General features: G+C 44.0%; 1 protein-coding gene across 1 annotated transcript in view; it reads left to right on the plus strand.

The window, feature by feature from the left end:
- The window catches only part of LOC143291576 (uncharacterized), an 80,200-nt gene that overhangs the window by 33,605 nt on the left and 34,906 nt on the right, over positions 1-11,689 (plus strand). Inside the window, exons 8-10 of the mRNA XM_076601503.1 lie at positions 1,317-1,414; positions 3,125-3,500; positions 6,328-6,449. Coding sequence (XP_076457618.1) covers positions 1,317-1,414; positions 3,125-3,500; positions 6,328-6,449 — 596 coding nt within the window. The remainder of the gene's footprint in view (positions 1-1,316; positions 1,415-3,124; positions 3,501-6,327; positions 6,450-11,689) is intronic.

Here is an 11,689-nt window from a genome sequence, read left to right on the forward strand (position 1 = left end):
TCACTTGAGACTCTCAGCCCCATTACTGGCACTCACCTTTATTACGGTGCGTAGTCATGGTGATAACAATAACAAGAAAGGTGATAATGATGTTGATGAAGCATACAGAATACAGAATACTTTATTATCTCCACAGAGAAATTACTTTGTGGTGTAAAACACATAAACAGTACATGGAAATCACAGTCATTCATTGTATAAATATTAAAGACATAAAAGCTGAAATGTTGACTTAAAGTAACTCCTATACACAATGATCACAGCCACACTGACACAATAATCACAGTAGACAGACAAGAAATATTGAAATGTTAACTTGTTGAAATGTTCAGAAAACCAGACATACAATAGTCACAGCTATGCACATGTATAAGCATGTTGACGAGGGTGGCAGTGGCTTTACTAAGGAAGGTGTAGGAATGTCTCTGAAGACTGACTCCTGTTAGAGTTCTCTGTGCCTCAGTGATGGCTACAAGTCATGATGGCAGTGATGAAACTGATGACTGTGATGATGATGATGATAAACTGATGTTGATGAAGATGACATGCCGTGGTGTCAGAGTGAAACATGGGGAAGTGTTGTATCTCTGGCCTTAAAACCCACCTCTTCCCAAAATAGCCTCCCTTCCCTGCCTCTTCCTTGTCTTTAGTTTCTCCAGTTTTAGAGTTATGCGTGCGTGAGAATGACTGGTGCGAAAGCGCTTAGATTTGTCTGTGCACAAGATTCAGCGCTATATAAGTACCTTTATTATTATTATTATTATTATCTCCCAGGGGAGAGCAGGCCCAAGATCACATGGTGAAATCTGTTGTGAAGTGCCAGTGGGGGTTCTTGATCCCATCACTGACTTCCCTTGAGCTTTGGCCCAAAGCGCTAGTGATACATATAGTGGTGATGACAGCGAAGTGTGTTGATGATGGTGGTGGTGGTGATGATGATGGTGGTGTTGATGGTGATGTTAATTATGATGGTGTTGATGATGACAGTGGTGATGTTGATGACAGTGATGTTGATGATGATGGAGGTGTTGATAATGGTGGAGGTGTTGATGACGATGCTGGTGTTGATGACAGTTGTGATATTGTTGACGATGGTGGTGTTGTTGACGATGGTGGTGTTGGTGATGGTGTTGATAACGATGCTGGTGTTGATGACAGTTGTGATATTGTTGATGATGGTGGTGTTGTTGACGATGGTGGTGTGGATGATGATGGTGGTGTGGATGACGATGGTGGTGTTGATGATGGTGGTGGTGTTGATGACGATGGTGGTGTTGATGATGGTGGTGGTGTTGATGACGATGGTGGTGTTGCAGTGGAACATGTGGAAGTGCCAGTGGAGATCCATGACCCCATCATGGCCGCTCATCTGTCGGCCATGGCCCAGGTGCAATACGCTCACGCCCACTCTTTGGTGAGTTGAGTCCCTGTCATCACAGGGTTTAAACGTATCTCTGTCCCTGTGCTCACACAGTTTAACCCTCTCTGTCCATGTCCTCACAAAGTTTAACCATATCTCTGTCCCTGTCCTCACACAGTTTAACCATATCTCTGTCCCTGTCCTCACACAGTTTAACCCTCTCTGCCCCTGTCCTCACACAGTTTAACCATATCTCTGTCCATGTCCTCACAAAGTTTAACCATATCTCTGTCCCTGTCCTCACACAGTTTAACCATATCTCTGCCCCTGTCCTCACACAGTTTAACCATATCTCTGCCCCTGTCCTCACACAGTTTAACCCTCTCTGTCCATATCCTCACAAAGTTTAACCCTATCTCTGTCCCTGTCCTCACACAGTTTAACCCTCTCTGCCCCTGTCCTCACACAGTTTAACCCTCTCTGTCCATGTCCTCACACAGTTTAACCCTATCTCTGTCCATGTCCTCACACATTTTAACTCTCTGTCCCTGTCCTCACACAGTTTAACTCTCTCTGCCCCTGTCCTCACACAGTTTAACTGTCTCTGTCACTGTCCTCACACTGTTTAACCATATCTCTGTCCCTGTCCTCACACTGTTTAACCATATCTCTGTCCCTGTCCTCACACAGTTTAACTCTCTCTGTCCCTGTCCTCACAAAGTTTAACCCTCTCTCTGTCTGTGTCTTCACACAGTTGAAACATATCTCTATTCCTGTCCTCACACAGTTTAAACATGTATCTGTCCTTGTTCTCACACAATTTAAACATATCCCTGTTCTCAAGGGGTTTAAACATATCCCTGTCCTCAAAGGGTTTAAACATATCCCAGTCATCACACTGACACAGTTTAAACATATCCCTGTCCTCAAAGGGTTTAAACATATCCCTGTCCTCACACAGTTAAACATATCCCAGTCCTCACACAGTTAAACATATCCCTGATCTCAGTCTAAACAGATATCTGTCCTTAAAAGGTTTAAACACATCCCTCTCCTCGCTCAGTTTAAACACATCTCTGTCCTCACACAGTTTAACATATCTCTGTCCTCAAACATTTTAAACATATCCCAGTCCTCACACAGTTTAAACATATCCCTGTCCTCAAAGGGTTTAAACATATCCCAGTCCTCACACAGTTTAAACATATCCCTGTCCTCAAAGGGTTTAAACATACCCCAGTCCTCACACAGTGTAAACATATGTATCTGTCTTCAGAGGGTTTCAACACACCTCGGTCCTCACACAGTTTAACATATGTTTGTCCTCACACAGTCTGAACATATCCCTGTCCTCACACAGTCTAAACATGTCCTTGGTCCCTGTCCTCACACAGTTTAAACATATCCCTGTCCTCACACAGTTTAACATATGTTTGTCCTCACACAGTCTAAACATATCCCTGTCCTCACACAGTCTAAACATGTCCTTGGTCCCTGTCCTCACACAGTTTAAACATATCCCTGTCCTCACACAGTCTAAACATATCCCTGTCCTCACACAGTCTGAACATGTCCCTGGTCCCTGTCCTCACATAGTTTAAACATATCCCTGTCCTCACACAGTCTGAACATATCCCTGTCCTCACACAGTCTAAACATATCCCAGTCCTCACACAGTCTGAACATATCCCTGTCCTCACACAGACTAAACATATCCCAGTCCTCACACTGTTTAACCCCCATCTCTGCCCCTCCCCTCCACAGAGCCAGCCAGTGGAGGACAGCAACCAGTCAGACTCTGACGAGGAGCCGAGCCCCGAGGCCCTGGCGCGCTACCTGGCCATGCGGCGCCACACGGTGGGGGTTGGCGACGCCCGACACGAGTCCCCTGAGGACGTCAGGGCCAAGCTGGCCCACCACCAACCCCTCATCGCCAACCCCCACCACCCACACTTCCGCCTCACCCCCTTCGGCCAGTTCCCAGAGACCAACCTGCCTCAACACATTCCTGTCGCCACGGCGACCACATCGTCAACGGCGGCGGCGGCGGCTGCGGCGGCTACGTTCCCCGCAGGGCAGCATCCGCTGATTGGGGTGTATGACCACAACTTGCTGCAGCTGCCCACTGCTATGGCTCACGGTGCGTGTGGTAGTGGGGGAAGTGGGGGTGAAAAGGGATGGCGGGTGTGGGAGGGGGGTGTTGTAGGTGTGGTGGGTGAATAGGGATGGTGTGTGGGTGTGGTGTAGGGATGGTGGGGGTGTGCGACCACAACTTGCTGCAGCTGCCCACTGCTATGGCTCACGGTATGTGTGATGGTGGGTGTGTGTGTGTGTGGTGTTGTAGGGGTAGTTGGTGAATTGGGATGGTGTGTGTGTGGTGTAGGGGTGGAGGGGTAGGGGTGGTTGGTGAATAGGGATGGTGTGTGTGGTGTTGTAGGGGTGGTTGGTGAATAGGGATGGTGTGTGTGTGTGGTGTAGGGGTAGTTGGTGAATAGGGATGGTGTGTGTGTGTGGTGTAGGGGTGGTTGGTGAATAGGGATGGTGTGTGTGTGGTGTAGGGGTAGTTGGTGAATAGGGATGGTGTGTGTGTGGTGTAGGGGTGGTTGGTGAATAGGGATGGTGTGTGTGTGGTGTAGGGGTGGTTGGTGAATAGGGATGGTGTGTGTGTGGTGTAGGGGTGGTTGGTGAATAGGGATGGTGTGTGTGTGTGGTGTAGGGGTGGTTGGTGAATAGGGATGGTGTGTGTGTGGTGTAGGGGTGGTTGGTGAATAGGGATGGTGTGTGTGTGGTGTAGGGGTAGTTGGTGAATAGGGATGGTGTGTGTGTGGTGTAGGGGTGGTTGGTGAATAGGGATGGTGTGTGTGTGTGGTGTAGGGGTGGTTGGTGAATAGGGATGGTGTGTGTGTGGTGTAGGGGTGGTTGGTGAATAGGGATGGTGTGTGTGTGGTGTAGGGGTGGTTGGTGAATAGGGATGGTGTGTGTGGGGTGTAGGGGTGGTTGGTGAATAGGGATGGTGTGTGTGTGGTGTAGGGGTGGTTGGTGAATAGGGATGGTGTGTGTGTGTGGTGTAGGGGTAGTTGATGAATAGGGATGGTGTGTGTGTGTGGTGTAGGGGTAGTTGGTGAATAGGGATGGTGTGTGTGGTGTAGGGGTGTTGGGGTAGGGGTGGTTGGTGAATAGGGATGGTATGTGTGAGGAGAACAGTGTAAGGGTCGTGGGGGTGGTAGTGGTGGTGTTTCTTGAGGGTAGGGGGATAGGGAGTTAAAAAGGGATGGTTTGTGTGAATGTTTATGGGAGTGTGGTGTAGGGATTGTGCTGGTGGTGGTGGTGGTGGTGCTAGTTGTGAGGAGGGGGATAAGGATTGAGTGTATTCTCATCAAAAGCCAGCTCTGTTGGACAGGACAGGTTGTCCATAAGGAGGACAGCAGAATTCCAAAGATGCTGCTCTATGGATGCTCTATCGAAAATCATGTATTGCTGATGTCAGCAAGAGTTATTAAGTAGAGAATCATATGTTGCAAATAACATTGTATACATTGTTAATGATGACGAGACATGTTCGGTCTCTCAGGGGGTCTCACTTTTATGTTCAGAATTATATGTTGCTAATGACAAGTATGTATTGCCATTAACAACATACGTCCTATCCCTCATTGTCACAGTCTCACATTGTAAGTTGAGAATCATTCATTGTAAATGACAACAATGAGCCAAGAATCATTCATTGTAAATGACAACAATGAGCCAAGAATCATTCATTGTAAATGACAACAATGAGCCAAGAATCATTCATTGTAAATGACAACAATGAGCCAAGAATCATTCATTGTAAATGACAACAATGAGCCAAGAATCATTCATTGGTAATGACAGCATTGAGCCAAGAATCATTGATTGGTAATGACAGCAATGAGCCAAGAATCATTGATTGGTAATGACAGCAATGAGCCAAGAATCATTGATTGGTAATGACAGCAATGAGCCAAGAATCATTGATTGGTAATGACAGCAATGAGCCAAGAATCATTGATTGGTAATGACAGCAATGAGCCAAGAATCATTCATTGGTAATGACAACAGTGAGCCAAGAATCATTGATTGGTAATGACAACAATGAGCCAAGAATCATTCATTGGTAATGACAACAGTGAGCCAAGAATCATTGATTGGTAATGACAGCAATGAGCCAAGAATCATTCATTGGTAATGACAGCAATGAGCCAAGAATCATTGATTGGTAATGACAGCAATGAGCCAAGAATCATTGATTGGTAATGACAGCAATGAGCCAAGAATCATTCATTGTAAATGACAACAATGAGCCAAGAATCATTCATTGGTAATGACAACATTGAGTTCAGAATCATTCATTGCTAATAACAACATTGAGTTCAGAATCAGTCATTGCTAATAACAACATTGAGTTCAGAATCATTCATTGCTAATAACAACATTGAGTTCAGAATCAGTCATTGCTAATAACAACATTGAGTTCAGAATCATTCATTGCTAATGACAACATTGAGTTCAGAATCATTCATTGCTAATAACAACATTGAGTTCAGAATCATTCATTGCTAATAACAACATTGAGTTCAGAATCATTCATTGCTAATGACAACAAGTCGAGAATCAAACGTTGCTAATGACAGCAGTCAGTCAAGAATCAAACGTTGCTTTTGACAACAGTCAGTTGAGAATCTTCTTTTCATTCGTTGTGAGTTGAGAATCATACGTTGCTGATGACAACAGTGAGTTGACAATCAAAAGTCGTTAATGACAGCAGTGAGTTGAGAATCTTCTTCTTCTTCTCGTTCGTTGTGAGTTGAGAATCATATGTTGCTGATGACAACAGTGAGTCCACAATCAAACATTGCTGATGACAACAGTCAGTTGAGAATCATACATCGCTAATGACAATGGGCGCACGTTGCTAAAGACGACGAGATTCGTTCTGTCCTGTACAGAGTCACATCTGGGTCGGCGGGCGTCTGACGGAGGGGCCAATATCCAGCTGTTCTCTCACCACTTCCAGCGTATGGTGCACGACTCGCAGCCGTCCAGCATTGAGACTTTGCACCTCAACCCGGTGAGTCCCCCCCCCCCCCCCAACCTCCCCTGTGGCCCGTCCCCTTCCTCCCCACTCCCCTTACCTTTCTCTTGCAGGTGAAGTGGCACTTCAGGTGAGTTTGTTGTCGCTTGGCGTTGTTGGGAGGTTTGTCCGATGTGGTTGATTTACTGACTTTGTGAGTGGAGTGTTTGTGTCGTGAATGTTTGTGTGTCTTGGGGTGTTTTTGGTTCGGTGTGTGTGTTTTGGTTTTTGTTTGCTATTTTTGTGGTGCGTGTGTGTGTGTGTGTGCGCGCGCGTTTATGTGTGTGTGTTTGTGTGTGTGTGTGTGTGTGTGTGCACACGTGTGTTCTTCTTTTAATTGAATTGCTTTTTTGTGGTATATGTGTGTGATTGTGTATGAATGCACTTGTTTCGGTTTGTGTTTTTGTGGTGTGTTTGTGTGTGTTTGTGTGTGTGTGTGTGTGTGTGTGTGTGCATGAATGCTAGCTTCAGTTGGCTTTTATGTTGTGTGAGTGTGTGTCTTTGTATGTATCTGTCAGTATTTTGATAAAAGAGATTCTATGTCAATCCAGTGTTGATGACTGGTTTTATAGTAGTGTTGTTTTTTGACTTCCACTGAGCTATTATCAGTGACAGTTTTATCATCACAACATCTCTTTCCCTGTTCCGGGTCAGCCTTGGTATCGACGGGCGCAATAGCCGAGTGGTTAAAGCGTTGGACTGTCAGTCTGAGGGTCCCGGGTTCGAATCACGGTGATGGCGCCTGGTGGGTAAAGGGTGGAGATTTTTATGATCTCCCAGGTCAACATATGTGTAGACCTGCTAGTGCCTGAACCCCCTTCGTGTGTATATGCAAGCAGAAGATCAAATATGCACGTTAAAGATCCTGTAATCCATGTCAGCGTTCGGTGGGTTATGGAAACAAGAACATACCCAGCATGCACACCCCCGAAAATGAGTATGGCTGCCTACATGGCGGGGTAAAAACGGTCATACACGTAAAAGCCCACTCGTGTGCATACGAGTGAACTTGGGAGTTGCAGCCCACGAACGCAGAAGAAGAAGAAGAAGCCTTGGTATCAGCTGTTATTTGTTCACTTCACTGCCTGGTTTTCTGTCTGACCCTCAAAGATAATTGCACATTTTGGGGGCGGTGGTGGTGGGGGCGTGGGGGTGGTTGTTGTGATTTTTTTTTTTTTAACAGATTTTTTTATGCTGTGCAGAAAGACAGTTGTAAGACTTGCTATTCTATCTTTTCAGAATGTTGTTTTACTAATTTCTGAAAGATGATTGTTACAAAATGTATTATGTGTAATTCCAGTCAAGGAAGTGTTTCACTCTTTTCTTTTGCATATGCAATTTTTATTGCATTCACTTTTACTGTTTTATCAAAACAGCCATGAATGTGTGCTTCATTTCAGCAGCCGAATAGCCAGCATAACAGATTGTTTTTACCTATTTACTCAGCCTAATAGCCAGCATAACCGATTGTTTTTACCCATTTACTCAGCCTAATAGCCAGCATAACAGATTGTTTTTACCCATTTACTCAGCTTAATAGCCAGCATACCAGATTGTTTTTACCCATTTACTCAGCTTAATAGCCAGCATACCAGATTGTTTTTACCCATTTACTCAGCCTAATAGCCAGCATAACAGATTGTTTTTACCATTTACTCAGCCTAATAGCCAGCATACCAGATTGTTTTTACCCATTTACTCAGCCTAATAGCCAGCATACCAGATTGTTTTTACCCATTTACTCAACCTGATAGCCAGCATACCAGATTGTTTTTACCCATTTACTCAGCCTGATAGCCAGCATAACAGATTGTTTTTACCCATTTACTCAGCCTAATAGCCAGCATACCAGATTGTTTTTACCCGTTTACTCAGCCTAATAGCCAGCATACCAGATTGTTTTTACCCATTTACTCAGCCTACTAGCCAGCATAACAGATTGTTTTTACCCATTTACTCAGCCTACTAGCCAGCATACCAGATTGTTTTTACCCATTTACTCAGCCTACTAGCCAGCATACCAGATTGTTTTTACCCATTTACTCAACCTGATAGCCAGCATACCAGATTGTTTTTACCCATTTACTCAGCCTGATAGCCAGCATAACAGATTGTTTTTACCCATTTACTCAGCCTAATAGCCAGCATAACAGATTGTTTTTACCCATTTACTCAGCCTAATAGCCAGCATAACAGATTGTTTTTACCCATTTACTCAGCCTAATAGCCAGCATACCAGATTGTTTTTACCCATTTACTCAGCCTGATAGCCAGCATAACAGATTGTTTTTACCATTTACTCAGCCTAATAGCCAGCACACCAGATTGTTTTTACCCATTTATTCAGCCTGATAGCCAGCATAACAGATTGTTTTTACCATTTACTCAGCCTAATAGCCAGCATACCAGATTGTTTTTACCCATTTACTCAGCCTGATAGCCAGCATAACAGATTGTTTTTACCCATTTACTCAGCCTAATAGCCAGCATAACAGATTGTTTTTACCCATTTACTCCGCCTGATAGCCAGCATAACAGATTGTTTTTACCCATTTACTCAGCCTAATAGCCAGCATAACAGATTGTTTTTACCCATTTACTCAGCCTGATAGCCAGCATACCAGATTGTTTTTACCCATTTACTCAGCCTAATAGCCAGCATAACAAATTGTTTTTACCCATTTACTCAGCCTAATAGCCAGCATAACAGATTGTTTTTATTAATTTACTCAGCCTAATAGCCAGCATAACAGATTGTTTTTACCCATTTACTCAGCCTGATAGCCAGTATAAGATTGTTTTTACCCATTTACTCAGCCTGATAGCCAGCATAACAGATTGTTTTTACCCATTTACTCAGCCTAATAGCCAGCATAACAGATTGTTTTTACCCATTTACTCAGCCTGATAGCCAGCATAACAGAATGTTTTTACCCATTTACTCAGCCTGATAGCCAGCATAACAGATTGTTTTTACCCATTTACTCAGCCGAATAGCCAGCATAACATTGTTTTTACCCATTTACTCAGCCTACTAGTCAGCATAACAGATTGTTTTTACCCATTTACTCCTGGTCTTCCTTCACATTGTTCATCACCAGTTCTTCGTTAGTGGGCTACTACTTACACATAACTTGAATTTATGAGCAGGATTTTACCGTACTTACCCCGCCATGTTGGCAGCCATACTCCATTTTCGGGGATGTGCATGATGGGTGTGTTCTTGATTCCATAACCCACTGAACGCTGAAACATATTACTGGATCTTTAACATCCGTGCATATTTGATCTTCCGCATGTGTACACACACGAAGGGGGTTCAGGCACTAGGAGGTCTACATGTACGTTGACCTGGAAGATCAGAAAAATGTGTGTGCTGTGTTGGACGGGCATGCTCCTGTCACCTGCTGTAAAGTCAGGGATGGATGGTCCCTTGGTACTGTAGTTTTAGAAAGGAGCTTAGCTCACTTGGGACGACAAGTTTTCTCCCTTGCTTTTCCACACAGACGGCCCATTTGTAAGGGTTTGGAAAAAAATTACAAAAAATACAAAATACAGAGTAAGAAAATGAAACTTTCACAACTGGTTTATTACGTGTTGAGCTATTACATAGAGAAGAAAAAAAATCAAATTTCTCATCTTATTTGTACAGTTTTGCCATATGTAGAAAATACTGCCAATTTTTCACCCTGAATCACCATACTCATGCTCGCTTTCTGCATTAAATTCGCTTTCTTCTTTGTCATCACCCACCTCTTCAGTATCCGACCCTTCAGTTTGTAGCATTTCAAGTACTTCGGCAACTCTAAAACGTTGCCGTCGCTGCCTTGTTCGCTTCACAACATTTTGAGAAGAGCCCACTTTGCTAGTTTCAGTTTCAGTTTCAGTAGCTCAAGGAGGCGTCACTGCGTTCGGACAAATCCATATACGCTACAACAAATCTGCCAAGCAGATGCCTGACCAGCAGCGTAACCCAACGCGCTTAGTCAGGCCTTGAGGAGAAAAAAAAAGAAAAAAAAAGGTGAATCAGTGATAGATAAGCTTACACAAATAAATAAATAAATAATAAATAATAACTATAATGTAAAAAAAAAAAAAAAAAAAAAAAAATGTTGGTTCTTTGGCTGCATACAGGCAGGAGGGAGAAAAGATGGGCCACTTTGCTAACAGGCTGGCACGCAAGCAGACGACCGGTCAGTGACTTTGTCAGCATGTGTGCAAGACGGGCCACACATGGCAGGCTGACCAATCATACCATTCGATTGTGGAGTGACCCAGAATAGCGCACTCTGCTTGGCTAATCACAAATTCACGTGTACAGCGCGTGATGGATTTTAATTCTTGAAAATGCTATTCCATTCCATCGTCTGAAACTGAATACATTTTATGTAGGAATGCTCATGCATTCCTTCGTCCGGAGAGAGTTAGGAAAGCAAAGAAAGACGGACGACATGCTGGGGAACAGAGTAAAATGACTGCTCCAGTGTTTTAAGCAAATCTTTGCCTCTGCAAAGAGAAAAGACACCAAGATTGTCCAAGAAGCAAAAAGAAGGAGTTACAATGCTCACATTTCAGGTAGCAAATTTATGAGACACCTTTTCAGTGTGTGTGGTATACTCACTAGTAATGAAAGGTCATCTCCCCTCTGTTCTTTCAGTCAGACAGCTGCCAACTGTTTTGAGTGATTATTTTAGAACTAAGATATCTGATCTTCGCTCTGCACTTGGCCGCATGAGCACTACCCGCATAGCAGAATCTTGTAACACTGGTACTTTTGTGACTTCAAAGTTTGATGTGTTTCTCAGAGTGAACTTAAATAGATGGTTTTAAAGTCGGGGCATACCAGTTGTTCCTTTGACTCGATTCCCACTTCATTGTTGATTGACTGTCTTGATGAACTGCTGCCCACCCTCACTGACATTGTCAATGAATGTTTGCTGTCTGGCCTTTTCCCTTCCATTTTGAAGACTGGTGGTCAAACTGTTGTTAGTCTGTGCTGTGCAGACTGCATGCGGGCACACTTTTTTTTACTCATTCTTACTTGTTGAAGGGGGAAGAGGCCCCTCGATGTATTCCCTGTGATGAGCTTCTCACCATGAAACACGTGCTCCTTGACTGTTGGGATCTGCATGACGTTAGACACAGACATTACACGGCGGTTTCTTTGAAGACTTTGTTTCGTGATGTCCCTCCATGGGCGCTGATGGACTTCTTGAAAGAAGTGAACATTTTTAATC

Source organism: Babylonia areolata, chromosome 17 (genome assembly GCF_041734735.1).
Source record: "Babylonia areolata isolate BAREFJ2019XMU chromosome 17, ASM4173473v1, whole genome shotgun sequence".
In the NCBI taxonomy this organism is placed as follows: Eukaryota; Metazoa; Mollusca; class Gastropoda; order Neogastropoda; family Buccinidae; genus Babylonia; species Babylonia areolata.